This window comes from Trachemys scripta, chromosome 2 (genome assembly GCF_013100865.1).
Source record: "Trachemys scripta elegans isolate TJP31775 chromosome 2, CAS_Tse_1.0, whole genome shotgun sequence".
Classification (NCBI taxonomy): Eukaryota; Metazoa; Chordata; order Testudines; family Emydidae; genus Trachemys; species Trachemys scripta.
The window spans coordinates 104,511-123,463 of record NC_048299.1 but is presented as its reverse complement, the minus strand read 5'-3'; the positions used below and the strand labels follow the sequence as shown (position 1 = coordinate 123,463).

General features: G+C 53.1%; 1 protein-coding gene across 1 annotated transcript in view; it reads right to left on the bottom strand.

The window, feature by feature from the left end:
- The window catches only part of LOC117873922 (stonustoxin subunit alpha-like), a 46,432-nt gene that overhangs the window by 8,217 nt on the left and 19,262 nt on the right, over positions 1-18,953 (bottom strand). The window contains exon 3 of the mRNA XM_034763824.1: positions 5,130-5,261. Within this exon, the coding sequence (XP_034619715.1) occupies positions 5,130-5,261 (132 nt within the window). The remainder of the gene's footprint in view (positions 1-5,129; positions 5,262-18,953) is intronic.

Sequence of the window (18,953 nt, the reverse complement as noted above, 5' to 3'; positions counted from 1 at the left end):
TTCCATTCCACCAGTGAGTCCAGTCTTGACCGCCTGCTTGTCCAAGGAGGGATCAGCTGTGCCAGGGCAGAATCCTGTGAAACCAGCCCCCATGGCACTTGTTTTATCAGTGAGTCCTGGAACACCAGGTGTATGCTCTCTGCAGCTTCCTTTGCCAAGCCCCAGGTACCATCGTCCATGCACAGCTGAACAGCCAATCTCTAAACGAAGCACCTTCTGCACGTCCTCTAAGCTCAGCGGGTGACTGTTCAGGACTTACCAGCGGGTTCCCCACTTGCTATCGACTTGACATTCTAGTTCCTGGGTGGCTTCGAGTCACCTGTCCAAGGTTCACCATGGCTGGCTGCAGCCCCTGCAGCTACCCTAGACAATCTTCCCACGGCTTCCACCACTTCTGTCCCTCTAGCAATGACTGATCTCTGCTAGAGCAACACTTCCATTCCTCTCTCTGCCCAGTGCCCCCGCTCTTCCTCCCCCAGGGGCGTTCTCAATCCCCTGTCCCTGCTAACGACGTCCCATGCTGAACGCCGGCTCCAGCAGCCCATGTTCTAGTAGCCGTCTCTCTTTTTTTACTCTCCAGCCCACTCCCTCATAGCTGCATCCACTGTGAGCTCCTCTCTGACCCAACAGGCGCTCAGGGTCCCTGCTGAACCCTCCCACTCCAAACCACAGCAGCACCAGCAGGTCGGAGAAAGGATCTGGGAAAAGGGCCAGGCAGCAGGTGTAAGTTTCTCTGTTTGATTTATGTTGGACCGTTTTGGTTTTTAAAAATAAACCCGTCCCTGAAAAGAGGGACAGATTCTGCCTTGTCTGATGCTCTGGTTGGTGATTGGCCCAGCAGCTCACATGTGGTGGTGATGCAGGTATCCTGCTCAGCCTGGAGGGTGAAGGAGGTCGACAATAGCAGCAGCAGTTCCTGATATCAGGGGAGAAAAAGAACGGAGGATGTTGTGCACCCCAGCAGCAGCAGGTGGCAGCACAATGGAAACTCAAGATGCGGAGAGAGCCCGCTGCCACCCTCGTACAGCTGTGGGCAGCAACAGTGAGCAGCAAAAGGTGGCACTGCGGTAGGCAGGGGGCCTCTGCCAACACCAACAACCTGAACGCAGTCCATGTAGGACCACTAGAGTGTCTGCCGAGACTCATCAAGCCCTCGGATTGCTACCCCTTCCTGCTTCTCCACGTGGGCACCAATGATACTGCCAAGAATGACCTCGAGCGGATCACTGCAGACTACGTGGCTCTGGGAAGAAGGATAAAGGAGTTTGAGGCGCAAGTGGTGTTCTCGTCCGTCCTCCCTGTGCAGGGAAAAGGCCGGGGTAGAGACCGTCGAATCGTGGAAGTCAATGAATGGCTACGCAGGTGGTGTCGGAGAGAAGGGTTTGGATTCTTCGACCATGGGATGGTGTTCCAAGAAGGAGGAGTGCTAGGCAGAGACGGGCTCCACCTAACGAAGAGAGGGAGGAGCATCTTCGCCAGCAGGCTGGCTAACCTAGTGAGGAGGGCTTTAAACTAGGTTCACCGGGGGAAGGAGACCAAAGCCCTGAGGTAAGTGGGGAAATGGGATACCGGGAAGAAACACATGCAGGAGAGCGCAAGAGGGGAGGACTCCTGTCTCAGTCTGAGCAAGCGGGACAATCAACGAGATGAGATGGCCGAGTTCAGGATCCTGACACAAAGAAGAAAGGAGAGCAGCAGAATACGGACCCTGGACTTCAGAAAAGCAGACTTTGACTCCCTCAGGGAACTGATGGGCAGGATCCCCTGGGAGAATAACATGAGGGGGAAAGGAGTCGAGGAGAGCTGGCTGTATTTTAAAGAATCCTTATTGCGGTTGCAGGAACAAACCATCCCGATGTGTAGAAAGAATAGTAAATATGGCAGGCGACCAGCTTGGCTAAACAGTGAAATCCTTGCTGATCTTAAACGCAAAAAAGAAGCTTACAAGAAGTGGAAGATTGGACAAATGACCAGGGAGGAGTATAAAAATATTGTTCAGGCATGCAGGAGTGAAATCAGGAAGGCCAAATCACACTTGGAGTTGCAGCTAGCAAGAGATGTTAAGAGTAACAAGAAGGGTTTCTTCAGGTATGTTAGCAACAAGAAGAAAGTCAAGGAAAGTGTGGGCCCCTTACTGAATGAGGGAGGCAACCTAGTGACAGAGGATGAGGAAAAAGCTAATGTACTCAATGATTTTTTTGCCTCTGTCTTCACAAACAAGGTCAGCTCCCAGACTGCTGCACTGGGCAGCACAGTATGGGGAGAAGGTGAGCAGCCCGCTGTGGAGAAAGAAGTGGTTCGGGACTATTTAGAAAAACTGGATTAGCACAAGTCCATGGGGCCGGATGCGCGGATCCGAGGGTGCTAAAGGAGTTGGCGGATGAGATTGCAGAGCCATTGGCCATCATCTTTGACAACTCATGGCGATCGGGGGAGGTCCCGGATGACTGGAAAACGGCTAATGTAGTGCCCATCTTTAAAAAAGGGAAGAAGGAGGATCCGGGGAACTACAGGCCAGTCAGCCGCACCTCAGTCCCTGGAAAAATCATGGAGCAGATCCTCAAGGAATCAATTCTGAAGCACTTAGAGGAGAGGAAAGTGATCAGGACAGTCAGCCGGATTCACCAAGGGCAAGTCCAGCCTGACTAACCTAATTGCCTTCTATGATGAGATAACTGGCTCTGTGGATGAGGGGAAAGCAGTGGAGGTGTAATTCCTTGACTTTAGCAAAGCTTTTGATACGGTCTCCCACAGTATTCTTGCCGCCAAGTTAAAGAAGTATGGGCTGGATGAATGGACTGTAAGGTGGATAGAAAGCTGGCTAGATCATCGGGCTCAACAGGTAGTGATCAACGGCTCCATATGTAGTTGGCAGCCGGTTTCAAGCGGAGTGTGCCAAGGGTCGGTCCTGGGGCTGGTTTTGTTCAAGATCTTCATTAATGATCTGGAGGATGGCATGGACTGCAGTCTCAGCAAGTTTGCAGATGACACTAAGCTGGGGGAGAGGTAGATACGCTAGAGGGTAGGGATAGGATACAGAGGGACCTAGACAAATTAGAGGATTGGGCCAAAAGAAACCTGATGAGGTTCAACAAGGACAAGTGCAGAGTCCTGCACTTAGGACGGAAGAATCCCATGCACTGCTACAGACTAGGGACCGAATGGCTAGGCAGCAGTTCTGCAGAAAAGGACCTGGGGGTTACAGTGGACGAGAAGCTGGATATGAGTCAACAGTGTGCTCTTGTTGCCAAGAAGGCTAATGGCATTTTGGGCTGTATAAGTAGGAGCATTGCCAGCAGATCGAGGGGCGTGATCATTCCCCTCTATTCGGCATTGGTGAGGCCTCATCTGGAGTACTGTGTCCAGTTTTGGACCCCACACTACAAGAAGGATGTGGAAAAATTGGAAGGAGTCCAGCGGAGGGCAACAAAAATGATTACGGGGCTGGAACACATGACTTATGAGGAGAGGCTGAGGGAACTGGGGTTGTTTAGTCTGCAGAAGAGAAGAGTGAGGGGGGATTTGATAGCTGCCTTCAACTACCTGAAGGGGGGTTCCAAAGAGGATGGATCTAGACTGTTCTCAGTGGTGGCAGATGACAGAACAAAGAGTAATGGTCTCAAGTTGCAGTGGGGGAGGTTTAGGTTGGATATTAGGAAAAACTTTTTCACTAGGAGGGTGGTAGAGCACTGGAATGGGTTACCCAGGGAGGTGGTGGAATCTCCTTCCTTAGAGGTTTTTAAGGCCTGGCTTGACAAAGCCCTGGCTGGGATGATTTAGTTGGGAATTGGTCCTGCTTTGAGCAGGGGGTTGGACTAGATACCTCCTGAGGTCCCTTCCAACCCTGATATTCTATATTCTATGAAAATGTATGTCCTTTTGTTGCTTAAATGAGTTGTATTTTAATTTCATAGTGTCCCCTTGTTCTTGTACTATGAGAGAGAGTAAATAGGTCCTGCGTATTTACCTTCTCTAGCCCATTCATTCGTCTGTATCCCTGGAGCATTTCCCCTTATTCTTCTCTCCATATGAAATCTTTTGTTTTGTCGATCTCTCTTCCTGTGAAATTCTCCCCAGGCCTCTAGTCATTCTCACCCAGATGCACCTCTGAAGTCTGGGTCCTCACTGACCAAGGACGACCCCTGTGAGTGGGGTGTGGTGGAGGGAGAAGGGACAGGCACGTTAAAGGAACTTTTGGTTGTAGAACTCAAGAACCTGAGGCAAAGACCCTGCCCAACGCACTCTGGCGTGGGGGGTGGGGGGTTTGCTCCTGGTTTNTTTTATGTTTATGAATCCTGCCTGCAGCGTTTTCCCAAATTAATGTCCGGTGACTTCCCTCCTTTCAGTCAAAGTTTATTTTTGCACTCAGACTCTGCATGGGAGTGGGGAAGGACAGCCTCTTCGATTCACCCCAGGGTGTGTGTAATTGTCCCGGGTTATTGGGTGGGAGCTTGAGCTGGTTCTGTGTTGTACTGTTGAAAGGGAACCCCTGGATATTGAATCCGGCCCTGGTTGCTGTCCATGTCCCCTGGCGGAAGGGTTACCTCTATAACGCCAGTGGAATAGCTCTGGTGGCATTTTCCATCCCGTTCCTCGGGCACCCTGGCACCGTTTACTGCTTGGGCGGCGACTGGACACAGAGCGGGTGTTTTCACTGAGCTGTCCACAGCGATGCCCAGGCCTTTTCCGGGGTGGGGACACTTAATATAGGACACAGTGATGGGTGTGAATAGCTGAAGTTTGTCCTTCTAATGGGTCCCATCATGCCCTGAAGATCTGTGTGTAGAGAGGTCCCTTCTCACTGGGACCTCACCCCTCCCATGTGGAAATGGGGGGATGAGCCAGCTCAGGGGCACTGTCCCCCTTTCCTAGGCCGACTGCGGTGCAGGGGGGGGGAGTGTTGCAGAGATACTGCAGTGGCAGGGGAGCGGATGGGGATTTTCTCGTTTCTCCTAGTGCAGCCAGGGCTGTAAGGAGGGTCGGCAGTACCCGGGCTGCACTAGGAGCCCTTTATTTTTTCCCCAATTCAAATCCCAAACCCAAATGTTCCTCAAATAAACAGGTGCCAAATGCTTCTTTTTCCAGAAACACTAAGTTGGGCCCCAGGCTCCCCCCGGGGTGACAGTTACCTGGGATGAGCAAGTCTTTGCGGCAGTCGTACAGCATCCCCAGCTGGAACGGGCGGCCCAGAGCCGGCATCTCAATGGTGTCAGCTGACCCGGCCATTGTTCCACACCCAGACGCTCTCCCCTCTGTCTGACCTGCAAGAAATAACTGGGTTACACTTCCGTTTCTGGGGAGCAGATTTAGAATCGAGTCACTGGCTTCAGTCTTCAAAGTTCTTTCTGAACATTGCCCTGGTTGTAAAAGAAAGACGTATCTTCTAGTCTCCACAGGGGACAGGAGAGGAAGAAAGTCACTCATAGATTTACCTCTCCCTTTTCTCACCTCAGATTATGAATTCTAAATGTTATGTTTCAAAGCAGTGCCGTAACTAGGGCGAGGTGAGTGAGGCACTTGCCTCGAAGTCTCTCCTTCAGCGGCAATTCGGCGGCAAGCCCTTCCCTCTGAGAGGGATTGAGGGACCCGCTGCCGAATTTCCGCCGAAGAGCCGGACGTGCGGCCCCTCTCCCTTGCCTCGGGTGCAAAAATCCCTAGTTACGGCTCTGTTTCAAAGGAATTGTTCCTTTTAGCAAGAATGGGAAATAGTTATAATTTGACGCAATTTAGAGAGATGTGAGCCGCAAAGCAAAACTCCTGTTGCATTTTGCAGCTCTCATGTGCGATCCCAGACGTGTTGAACGAATGCTGTGACATGCCAGCAAGCTGGATGTCCTGATAGGTGCTAAGCTGCAGCCCAGGAAGCCGTAAATACCTTCTGCCCAATGGTTAAGAAGACACAGGCAAGAGCTCTTACTTAGCACAAGCCAGAGCATGCCTCTGAAGCAGGGGTGGGCAAACTACGGCCCGCGGGCTGAGCCATTTTAAGCCAGTCCGCAAGCTCCCACTGGGGAGCGGGGTCTGGGGCTTGCCCCGCTCTGGCCAGGGTTCTGGGTCGGGGGCCGCTTGAGCCAGGGAGCAGGGTCGGGGGCTGCACCACATGGCTCACGAAAGCAGCCTCATGGCCCCGCTCCGAGGGTCGAGGGCCGCTCCATGTGTAGGAGCCGGAGGATGGACACTCAACTGCTTCCAGGAGCTGCTGAGGTAAGCGCCGCTCGGAGCCTGCACCCCTGAGCCTCTCCCCAAGCCCCAACCCCCTATCCCAGCCCTGATCCCCCTCCCGTTGTCCAAACCCCTCGATCCCAGCCCAGAGCACCCTCCTGCACCCCAAACCTCTCATCCCCAGCTCCACCCCAGAGCCCGCACCCCCAGCCGGAACCTGCACCTCTTCCTGCACTCCTGCCCCAGCTCTGATCCCCCTCCCGCCCTCTGAACCCCTCGATCCCAGCCCAGAGCCCCAAACTCCTCATCCACCCTCAACCAGAGCCCTCAGCCCCTCCTGCACTCCTGCCCCAGCCCTGATCCCCCTCTGTTTTGCAGACAAAACTACACAGGATCGTTTCAGGGGGCAAGACAAAGATGCCACATTTATTATGATACCACAATTTGATTTATGACTAAGACCTAAGACCTAATAATACCTATCCACACACACACACACCCCAGATGTTCTGCAGCTGCTGTATAGTTACCAGTCCTGAACGTAGCTTGAGTCCGTGGCTTGAGTTTGCAGCTTGGGTTCGTAGCTCGTGGCGGTAACTGGCCAGGAAAGCCGGGCACAAGGAAGGACTGGGTCTCTGTTGGGCACACCGATGCCCTCCCATGTTGGCAGCAGAATGTTACCCTCCGAAGTTTTCCATCTCGCCCATCCTTTTTGTAGGCTTTAGTTTGAATCCAGAGTCCATAGGTCTTGCTGTGTCACGCTGCCTCTGGGTTCGGTGTGATCGATCACCCGTCAATTGCAGACATGACTTTCAGCCTTGGTCCTGGCTTTGATCTTCCATCTATTGTACCTTTGTTCTTTTCTTTTTAGGGTGGACTCTTCTCACTTTGTTAGGGCTGTTGTCTGCATCTTCCGCCGTTGGTGTTTGAACTCTAATTTTATCAGGACAGGCTGGTGCTGGAGGTTGATTCCATCATCCATACTTACCTCATTCACACATCTAAACTAAACTAATAAGATTGCAGCAGGGTTTGCAACAATGAAGGTTGCAGCAAGCTTTTACAAAATGGAGTAAGCGTTGTAAAATGGAGTTTGAATTACAATATGGCAAACAGTGAACAGAAGTTACAATACTGAAACCGTGATTTAAGCAGGAATTGGATTGACAGTGAAACTTACAAGGGCAACTGGTTGAATGCTGTGACTCTTAACAAGCATCTTAATTGTCAATTAGCCAGTTATTGGGGTAACTGGTTTTATGAATGAATGTTGTTTCATTCATAAAACTTTACTTATGAAGTTACATTAATAAAGTGAACAATTAAAAACAATTTCATTCATCAGTTCTACACCTCCCGTCCTCCNGACGTATCTTCTAGTCTCCACAGGGGACAGGAGAGGAAGAAAGTCACTCACAGATTTACCTCTCCCTTTTCTCGCCTCAGATTATGAATTCTAAATGTTATGTTTCAAAGCAGTGCCGTAACTAGGGCGAGGCGAGTGAGGCACTTGCCTCAAAGTCTCTCCTTCAGCGGTAATTCGGCGGCAAGCCCTTCCCTCCGAGAGGGACTGAGGGACCCACCGCCGAATTTCCGCCGAAGAGCCGGACGTGCGGCCCCTCTCCCTTGCCTCGGGTGCAAAACTCTCTAGTTACGGCTCTGTTTCAAAGGAATTGTTCCTTTTAGCAAGAATGGGAAATAGTTATAATTTGATGCAATTTAGAGAGATGTGAGCCACAAAGCAAAACTCCTGTTGTATTTTGCAGCTCGCGTGAGATCCCAGACGTGTTGAACGAATGCTGTGACATGCCAGCAAGCTGGATGTCCTGATAGGTGCTAAGCTGCAGCCCAGGAAGCCACAAATACCTGCTGCCCAATGGTTAAGAAGACACAGGCAACAGCTCTTCCTTAACACAAGCCACAGCATGCCTCTAAAGCAGGGGTGGGCAAACTACGGCCTGCGGGCCGAGCCGTTTTAAGCCGGCCTGCGAGCTCCCACTGGGGAGCGGGGACTGGGGCTTGCCCCACTCTGGCGCTCCAGCCGGGGTGCCGGGTTGGGGGCCGCTCCAGCTGGGGCGTCGGGTCGGGGGCCGCACCACACAGCTCCTGGAAGCAGCCGCATGGCCCCACTCCGAGGGTCGGGGCCGCTCCACATGTAGGAGTCGGAGAAGAGACATCCCCTCCCGCACCCCAACTCCAATTTTGTGAGCATTCATGGCCCGCCATACAATTTGTATCCCCAATGTCGTACTCCACAATTGTAGCTGAGAGATTTCAAATGATTTAGGAAATTTGTCTAGTATTAGGAATTGTCACTGATTTATAGTTAGCAGGATGAAAATGTGATTGTTAGCTTATACATGAGTAAGTCTGCGAGTCTTTCATGGAGGTCATGGAAGTAACGGATTCTGTGACTTTCCAGGACCTCCGGGACTTCTGCCCCAGGGCTGCCCCAGCACCTGTATGCCCCCAGGGCCAGCCACACCGGCCACTGCTCCGGCGGCCCCAGGCAACTGATCCCGGGCGCTGCCACGGAGCAGCGGTCCGGGAGCAGCAGTGGCAGGGCCCCGGGCCGCCCCCCACCCGGGGCAGCAGCAGCACCGGGAAAACCCCCCCCCCCCCCAAAAAGCAGCAGGGACCGCCGGGGCACCCCCCCCCCCCAGTAGCAGCCTCCGCTGGAGCACCCCTCCTCCCCCAGCACCTAAGATTTAGGGAGGGGTATTTTTAGTAAAAGTCACAGACAGGTCACTGGTCGTGACTTTTTTTTATTGCCCTTGACCTGTCTGTGACCTTTACTAAAAATATCCATGACTAAATCATAGCCTTATATATGAGTATTAAGAAAAGTATAATTAGTTGGTATTAAGCTGTGGTTTGTTTGGGGGATAATAGAACATAGGACTGGAAGGAACCTCCTGGGTTGAGTCCAGTCCTCTGATATCGTAGGCAGCCCCGTCATATCGTCCCGTTCATAAACTTACCAAGCTCCTTCTTAAAACTAGTCCGTCTGCCCCCACTGTTCCTATTGGACGTCTGTTCCACAGCCTCAACCTCACTCCACTGAGGGTTAGAAAAACCCACTTTCCAACCTGAATTTACTCATGGCCAGTTCATGGCCATTTGTTCTTGTACCAACATCATCATTTGGCTTAAATAGCTCTTCACCCTCCCTCTGTAAGACCTGGGGGTCTCAAACGCAGGCCTGCAACGCAGCCAACATCTCCATGCAGCTACAACCAACTTGCACTCGACTACCCCGACCCTTTGTGATCGCAGACCATTGGACGTCCCGCCTCCATGGGTCTGTCAGGCAGAAGCCTCCTGGCTCTTGATTGGCTCCCTGCCCTATATAAACCCAAGCGGTGCGCCAGGAAGTGTCCAGGCAGCTGTGAGGCTCTCCCGTAGCTGCCATGACCGTTCCTACTCTTCAATGCCTGGCTTTGACCTTGGCTTGACAAGGACGTCACCTCCTGACCCAAACCCTCAAGCCTGACTTGGACTCTGACCCTCGGTATCAGCCCCATCCTGGAACCTGACTACAAACTCCTCCGCTCCTCTCTGCCTCTGGTTTGACCCTGATCTGACCCTTGCTCCTGACTGCCCTGGTCAGAATCCCGGCACTCTGGTGCTCACCCTGCTGGTGTTTTATAGAGACCAGTCCCAACCCCTCCCAGCCTTTGTTTTACTAGACTACACAAGCCAAGCTCTTCCAGTCTCCTTGTAAGAGAGGCCCTTCGTTCCCGCCACGATCCAGCAGCCTTCTCTGCACCCGTCCCAGTGTGAGTTCACCTTCCTTGAACATCTCTGACGAGAATTGCACATAGTACTGTATTCTAGATGAGGTCTTACCAGTACCTTGCATTAATACTCCCCTATCTCTACAGGAAATGCCTCACTCAATACGTCTAGGATTACATTTGCCTTTTTCATAGAGTCATCACATTGGTGGCACATAGTCCTGCTGTGATAAAGAGAAAGACCTGGCTGCATTAGTTCTTTGTCATTTCCAGCTGATGGACCCTCTGCTTATAGCAGAAATTCTTGGTAATAACCTTAAATGCATTGCCGTGCACTTTGTAAATATTATTCCATTTCAAACATGCGTCTGACGAAGTGGGTATTCACCCACGAAAGCTTATGCTCCAATACGTCTGTTAGTCTATAAGGGCCACAGGACTTTTTGTTGCTTATTCCATTTCTATCACTCCAGTCCTCCAGGTTATCTGATTCTGTGTGATATTCCTGTCCTCCTCTGAATCCACAATGCCTTCCAACTTTGTATGCAGTGTTGTTGTAGCCGTGTTGGTCCGAGGATATAAGAGATGAGGTGGATGAAATAATATGTTTTATTGGACATCCGCCTTGTCTTTCCAACTGTGTGTCATCTGGAAATTTCATTAGCAAACTCCTGCTTTTTGGGCCAAGATCATTAATGAAAGTACTAAATAAAATCTTTGAGGATCTCCACTAGTAACCTGCCTCCAGCCAAAGAGTTCCCCTTTCAGCGCAACCTGTTGTCTCCACTTTAGCCAGCTCCTTACCAACATTACAGTCCTTGTAGCAATCCCCACTTGCTCGTACTTCTCTAGTAAAGGTAGAGTTATCCAGAACAAAACATACAGTAGCTAAGAAGATGTGAGATTATTTGGAGTAGAATGTTGAACTTAATTAAGAATTATGGAAAATGATTAAGTAGAGAATCAAAATGTTGGGAATAAAATTCCTGTATGTGAAGCTGCAATAGATAAATTCCCCTTTGAAAGAAAAATTATTAAAATGATGAAGAATAAATGTCAAACTACAGAATTAAAGAAAAACTTTGAGAGAGCTGAACCAACATAGCACAGAATGTGAAAAGACGGTTATAACCATGTCGAACTTTGTGAGAATTATCGGAACACCAGACCTAAGGAGACTTTAAATAGATTCTGTTTACAAGTCAGGAAGTTAAGAAAAGGCTTAAAGACGGGCTTTCATGAGTCTACATCGCCCTCTCCTGGACACATACAAATAGTTCCCCTCCTTCTGACCTGTCTTCAGAAAGATGCATCACCAGCCCGGTTGCTCCCTCAAAATGTGCAAGTATCCAACAGAAAGGTGACAACATTCGCACCTGACCCATTTTGGGTAGGACCCACCTCTCCCTCTGCACTTCAATGGGAAACAATACACATGTAAAGATTGGATCTACACAGTCAAAGCAAAGCAGTAACCATAGCAACCAGGGTACCAAAAATCAATTCTGCTGCCATGAAGAAACTGCCTTGAGTTCTGACGACATGGGACGTGCTCACTTCTATCAAAGTGAATCACCTTAGCCTGCGTCTAACACTTGGGAATCCTCTTTAACCACGTCCTTCCTGGACAAAATCCTTGGAGAAACTTGGGCCTATTCCTGCATTCCTACTTGAAATCCCAGCCTGGAGAAGGAGGTTACTTTCCTCAAGAAACAAAGACCTCGAGAAATCCATTGTTCTCAAACTATCATTGTCTCCAAACTGAATGGTGAGAGAGAACTATCCTGCTTCAATAGAGAGTGCGGAAATCACAGCGAGTTAAACTTCCAATGACAATTGTCAATACCATGAATTCTTTGATCAAACACCATAGCCAGACTTCAGAGACACACACAGACATGGGCGGTGGGTGAACCACAGGCTCAGGGAGGCTGCCCCCGGCCCACCCCTTCCACCTAGGGCCCTGTGCGGCCCCCCAACCCCGGAGCACAGGCGGGCAGCACATGGTCCTCCCCTCCTCTGTAGCCCTGGGCCACACAGCCCCAACGGGGGGTTCTCCCAACACCGGGCAGCACGAGCCACCCCAAGTCGGGGCAGAGCGTGGGCCTGGCCATGCAGGACAGTTTGGGGAGGCACAGCCTTCCCCTGCCTGTGCTATCTACAGCCCACGCACACAGACCAGTGTGCCCAGTGCCAGGGGCTGGTGCAAGGGGGTAGCTCATACCCTCAGGGCTGCCTTAACTTGTGCCCTGCTTCAGTGGTTCCTCTGGGCAATTGCAGAGATGTAAGAACGCCCCTGTCATGTCTCCTCCAACCCCTGGCGCTCCGCAGAACACCCCTGATGCCCCCCTGTGCTGGGGTCTTGGAGAGGGGGCCCAGGGGCTCTCTGGGGTGGGGGTTTTATCCGAGTGACTGTACATTATACGGCACCTTTGAACCTGGTCCTTTGTCCATCTCCCAACTACTGTATCAAAATCTGCAGCGTCCCTGATTCACCTCCAGTCTGTCACCAATGCTGCTGCTAAAGTCACCTCCCTCTGCTTCCTCTCCAGGCGCATTCTCTCCTCCTCAGTTCCCCTCACTGACTTCTGCTCTGTTACCACGTCCAATCCAAGCGCTGTGGGCTTGAGCCCCATTGCCCTGCACCGTGTCACTCACCCCAACGCAAAGGGGATGTAAAGCACTGGCCAGTGGAATGAAAGTGCTTCACCCGGCAGTGTGCACTGGTGTAATTCACTTCACAAAGTGCCGGGCGACAGGAAATCAGAGCCAGTGAGTGAACAGAGCCGTAACTAGGTATTTTTGCACCCGAGGCAAGAATATAAAATTGTGCCCTCCCCCAGGGCCGGCAATTTGGCAGCGGGTCCCTCAGTCCCTCTCAGAGGGAAGGGCCTGCCGCCGAATTGCCGCCGAAGAATGAATAAAGGGACGGCGGTAGAGCCTGTGATTTTGGGGGGTCTAACTCATGATTTTTGACTGGTTGGGCTGGTAATGTTGCTTCCAAGATGGTCTTTGGTTCCAGTCCAGTTCCAATCCCGAGAGGGACTCACAGGGTAAGGGAGGCGGGAGGTGCTGGATATCAGCAGTGGCCACTAGGGATCAACGTGTGTCCTGAGAATGCTGGGAGTTCGGGTCTGCAGGGCAGGATCAGGGGTGGCAGGTTTGTAGAAATTTTGGTGGTGCCCAGAACCCGCCCCCGCCCATACTCTGCCCCTCCACCCGCCCAAGGCTCTGGGAGGGAGTTTGGGTGAGGGAGGAGGTCTGGGGTGCAGGCCCTAGGCTGGGGCAGGGGATTGGGGTGCAGGCTCTGGGAGGGAGTTTGGGGATGGGAGAGGTGCAGAGGGATGGGGTGCAGGGGTGAGGGCTGTGGGTTGTGGCTGCAGATGAGGGGTTTGGAGTGTGGGAGGGGCTCAGGGCAAGAGTAGGAGTGTGGGGGTGAGGGATCTGGCTGGGGCTGGGAGTGGGAGGTTTGGGGTGTGGGAGGGGCTCAGGGCTGGGGCAGAGGGTTGGGGAGTAGGGGTGAGGGTTCTGGCTGGAACTGGGTATAAGGTGTTTGGGGTGCTGGAGGGGCTCAGGACTGGGGCAGAGGGTTGGGGTGTAGGGGGGTGAGGGTTCTGGCTGGAACTGGGGATAAGGTGTTTGGGGTGCTGGAGGGGCTCAGGGCTCGGGCAGAGGGTTGAGGGTGCAGTGGGGAGGGTGAAAGCTCTGACTGGGGTGTGGACTCTGGGGTGGGGCAGGGCTGGGGATGAGTTTGGGGTGCAGGCAGGCTGCTCCGGGACAGAGGCCAGAGAGGAGGACTCCCCCAAGGCCTTTCCCTGCTGGCAGCAGCAAGTTCTGAGGGAGGAGCCCCCCTTTCCCACCCCCCCAGCAGCACACTCACTCCCACCACTGTCACTGCATGTGCTCCTAGGGCCCCTCTCAGGTCCAGGAATCTCCCTCGCCTCCCCCGTGGTGGGTGCTGGGTAGGGTGACCAGACAGCAAGTGTGAAAAATTGGGACGGGGGTTGGGGGCGTAATAGGTGCCTATGTAAGAAGCTCCAAAAATTGGAACTGTCCCTATAAAATCGGGACATCTGGTCACCCTAGTGCCGGGGGGCGCTGCGTGCGCCTCCTCCCCTGCTGTTGCCCGCCCCTGACTCTAGCTTCACCGGGGGTGAGGGATGGGGCTGCCCAGCATGGGGCAGGAGCGGTGACTGCGGGTGGGGGGGCCCCTGTGCTGCTGGAGGGTCCCATTGGAAAAGGGAAGGGTCGGAGGGGGAAGGGCAGGCTCAGAGTCAGTCTGCCCTGGCAGTGGAGATGGGGGGCACTAGGACCCTGCGGCAGCAGTTGCTGCAGGGGAAAGACAGGGACTCTCTGCCAGTGGCATAGCCAGCTTCTGAGTGCAGGGGGAGCAACCATAAAAAAGGTGCCCCCCCGGCTCCTCCTCTGGCCACGCCCCCCTTGGCTCCTCCTCCAGCCGCTCCGCGTCCGCCCCCCCGGCTCCTCCTCTGGCCACGCCCCCCTTGGCTCCTCCTCNATATCCAGCTTCTCGTCCACTCTAACCCCTAGGTCCTTTTCTGCAGAACTGCTACCTAGCCATTCAGTCCCTAGTCTGTAGCAGTGCATGGGATTCTTCCGTCCTAAGTGCAGGACTCTGCACTTGTTGAACTCATCAGATTTCTTTTGGCCCAATCCTCTAATTTGTCTAGGTCCCTCTGTATCCTATCCCTACCCTCCAGCGTATCTACCACTCCTCCCAGTTTAGTGTCATCTGCAAACTTGCTGAGGGTGCAGTCCACGCCATCCTCCAGATCATTAATGAAGATATTGAACAAAACCGGCCCCAGGACCGACCCCTGGGGCACTCCACATGAAACCAGCTGCCAACTAGACATGGAGCCATTGATCACTACCTGTTGAGCCCGACGATCTAGCCAGCTTTCGATCCACCTTACAGTCCATTCATCCAGCCCATACTTCTTTAACTTGCTGGCAAGAATACTGTGGGAGACCGTATCAAAAGCTTTGCTAAAGTCAAGGAATAACACATCCACTGCTTTCCCCTCATCCACAGAGCCAGTTATCTTGTCATGAAATTATAACCTATAATATTACTATAACATTACTGTAATAATTACTATAACAACAATGCTCAGTGCATCATGAGCCTTTTGAAGACACCCAACATGACAAACCTTGCACTGGATACCACACAATCATTTTATAAGGATGAACATGGGGTGTAGGGTGTCCCCACAAGGTACAGAATGTCACAGGGGTTCCCCCAGCGCTGGGCAGCACGAGCCACCCCAAGTCCCACCCGCCCTAGCCCCAGCCGGCTTCCCGGAAGAGGAGCAGCCTGCCTGGGCTGGGGCCAACTAGGGGCAAGCAGGAGGGGGCCTCGGGGCGGAGCGTGGGCCTGGCCATGCAGGGCTGTTTGGGGAGGCACAGCCTTCCCCTGCCTGTGCTATCTACAGCCCACGCACACAGACCAGTGTGCCCAGTGCCAGCTCCGCTGGGAGAATGGTTCTCTGGTCTTCCCTCCGAGCCTGCAGCTCGCTCTGACTTCTGTGCTGTCTCTCAGGCTGCTGGGGATTTCTCAGCATAGCTCTGGGTTTATGTGGTTCTTCTACATCAGACTAGGGCTTCTACCAGCTGGAAGCAGATTTCAGTTTCTGTGTGTGCCAGTGTTTGAGGTGTGGGGAGGAAAGGTGCCCGGTCAGCAAATTCTGACAGGAAACCTATTTGGAGTGAGTTCTACAGGTATTTGTTTTCAGAGCAACATACAGGTACAACACCGGAGAGAGAACATAGCCTGAGCCGTTCCAAACAGTTAACCACACAGTGGGGTGTGGGAACAGGGTGTGCGATTTTAGAGCACTTAGAAAAGTCAGTTGTTAAACAGTGAGAGAGTTTCAACCATAACTATTGTGGAGCTACTGCCCCACTAACATCTAGGTTCATCTGCTGCCCCCTGTACCATGTGTCACAGGGTCCAGACACCCCAAGGGCAGAACAGGGGGGTCTGAACCCCAAAGAATAAGCAATGGAATCAACTGATTGCGTACAATGCTATTGTGTATAGTAATGCTGAGCGAGGTCTTTTCTGAAAGCTTGTGATGTTCTCAACTTACTGGTCACTGTGTGAGATGGATCCAGACCGCGGTTAGGGATTTATATATCGTGTTTGCAGAGAGCTGGTTCCTAAAACTTCACCTCCCCCTCCCAGCAGGGTGTGGCCAGCCAGGTGGGGAAGAGCTGCCTCCCCAGCCAGACAAGACTGACCCAGCACCTCGCATTGTACAACCCCGGGAGAGACAAATGCTGGGTCTCTAGTGTGCAAACGGTGTGGGGTGTGTCCCAAAGTGACTGAGAACTGGGGGCTGGTTTCAGGACTTTGGGGTGAGGAACCAGAGGGGAAAAGTCCCCAGGTCTGGTAGTGAAGAACTCGGGGTAGGCGGATTTGGGGATGCTTGGGACTGGAAGGGCCGGTGGGGTCACTCTGCAGGGATAACAAGGCTGCTGGAAGTCAGGATCAGACCTTTATGCCTGTGGGTGGCTACTGGTGCCAGGGCTCCAAGCCAGAGCCGCACAGCATTAAGGCCCCTACGGTCACAGGGCAGGTGATGACAGACCCCCTGACTACTCTGGGGATCCCCAGAACATGTCACCGGGGTATCAGAGTGCTTCACATCCAGACTCTGCTGTGTCTTGTCACTGTTCCCTGTATAACATCAATACAAATTAACCCTCTCTCTGCCACCCTGTCAGCTACAGCCCGAGGCCAGACTCATCCCAGCACTGGCACTTGTTAGCCAAATGGGCTCGTTTCCCCCTGGAGCTGCCCAATTACCCCAAGGAGGCACGGGAGTCTAGAAGATGGCTTTGAGTTTTTATTGACCAGTCAGCTGAGTGGGTGCTCCCCTCGGCTAATGCCAGAGAGAGAGCCCCTTACAAGTACAGAGCAGCCTTTTTATACCTAGCAACAAACAACTTAGCATGTATACCTTATACGTATATGCGGAAGGAACATTTCAAAAGGCCTTGTATGCAGATTGAGAGAGGGGCAAGGGAATGGATACATAACAGGATGCGGTTTAACATTTTACTTGAACTTATCACTTCTTTCCTTAGCACCCCCCTTCTCTCCCCCCTGCACTCCACTCTGAGGCATATGTTAGACTGAAATAGCAGTGCCTGTCTGTCTCACCTAGGCTGGTGGTTTGGCCACCTTGTCTTATCGCATAATCTTGCTGCACAGAGGGCTGCAGCGGGTGTTTTGCAGAGACAGCCGTTGCTCCTGATATGACAGCTGGGCTTATAAGCAAATAGTTGACCTGTTGCTCTAACACACTGCGGCTGGTGCAGGGGGGTGGCTCATACTCTCGGGGCCAAGGCCGGCTTTACCTTCCGTCACGGAGTCCCCGGGCGATGCTCTGGAGCTGCTCCCCACAAAGCCAGTCAGGACTCTGGGGAGCCTCCTCTCCCTTGGAGCAGACTGTCCTCAGGGCAAGAAGCTCACACAGCTTCACCTCCTGGGTCTCTCCTGGGAGCATTCAGCATATGCCCCTCCGTGCGCTTCCCACAGCGAGTCCGCCCCGGCAGGGTCCTGGGGAAGCCAGAGGGTTCTGCCCCCCCACTTCGCAGTCAGACGTGACTCTCAGCCAGCCAGTAACACAGAGGTTTATTAGATGACAGGAACTCGATCTAAAACAGAGCTTGTCGGTCCAGCGAACGAGACCCCTCAGCCAGGTCCATTCTGGGGCCCAGCGAGCCAGACACCCACGTCTGCCCTCACTCCCCGTCCCCAGCCAGCTCCAAACTGAAACCCCCTCCAGCCCCTCCTCCTCTGCTGAGTTCCTTTCCCAGGCCAGGAGGTCACCTGACCTCTTTGTTCTCCCACACCTTTAGCATCCCCTTGCAGGGGGAAGGGCCCCGGTCATTAGTTGCCAGGAGACAGAGTGTCAGCCAGAAACTGAGGCATCCACACAGTATTCAGAGGAAACGTTAAGAACGGTCCCACTTTGTCACAGCTTCTTTGCCGCCCCAAGCAAAAAAAAAAGCCAGCCGACGAACTGCCGCCCCCAGAATAGCCAGAATGCCGCCTGTTAGCATGTGCCGCCCCGGGCACCTGCTTCCTCGGCTGGTGCCTGGAGCTGGCCCTGCTCAGGGCTGCCTTCACTTGTGCCCTGCTTCAGTGGTTCCTCTGGGCCATTGCAGAGATGTAAGAACGCCCCTGTCATGTCTCCTCCAACCCCTGGCGCACCCCAGAACACCCCTGACACCTCTCTGTGCTGGGCTCTTGGAGAGGGGGTCCAGGGGCTCTCTGGGGTGGGGGTTTTATCCAAGGGGCTGTATCAATATCTACGACTGTATCAAAATCTGCAGCTTCTCTGCTTTCACCTCCTTCCCCTCCAGTCTGTCACCAATGCTGCTGCTAAAGTCACCTCCCTCTGCTTCCTCTCCAGGCGCATTCTCTCCTCCTCAGTTCCCCTCACTGACTTCTGCTCTGTTACCACGTCCAATCCAAGCGCTGTGGGCCTGAGCCCCATTGCCCTGCACCGTGTCACTCACCCCAACGCAAAGGGGATGTAAAGCACTGGCCAGTGGAATGAAAGTGCTTCACCCCCCAGTGTGCACTGGTGTAATTCACTTCACAAAGTGCCGGGGGACAGGAAATCAGAGCCAGTGAGTGAAACCCGCGTGTTCTATGTATTGTCCCCCTGTAACCTGCTTCCTTGGGTTCATCTCTCGCTCTGTGGCTCTGGCTCGCTACGTTCTCTCAGTGCCCAGTCCTACGTTTCACCTCTCCTCAGACAGCTCCTCCGGATCTCACCCCCAGACCAGGTACAAATCCTGCTGCTCCTGCCTCTACAATGTCTGTAAGATCCAACCTTTCCTCTCCAGCCCGACAGCTAAACCTCGTCCTCCCCGATCATCTCTGACTGCAACCTCCTCCTCTCTGGCCTCCCCAATACCCACAATACCTGCTTTCATAGGCGACGATATAGTGGGTGCTCAGCACCCAATGGCAGCCCCGTGGGTCAGCACCTCTCCCTTCCCCCCCCCAGCACC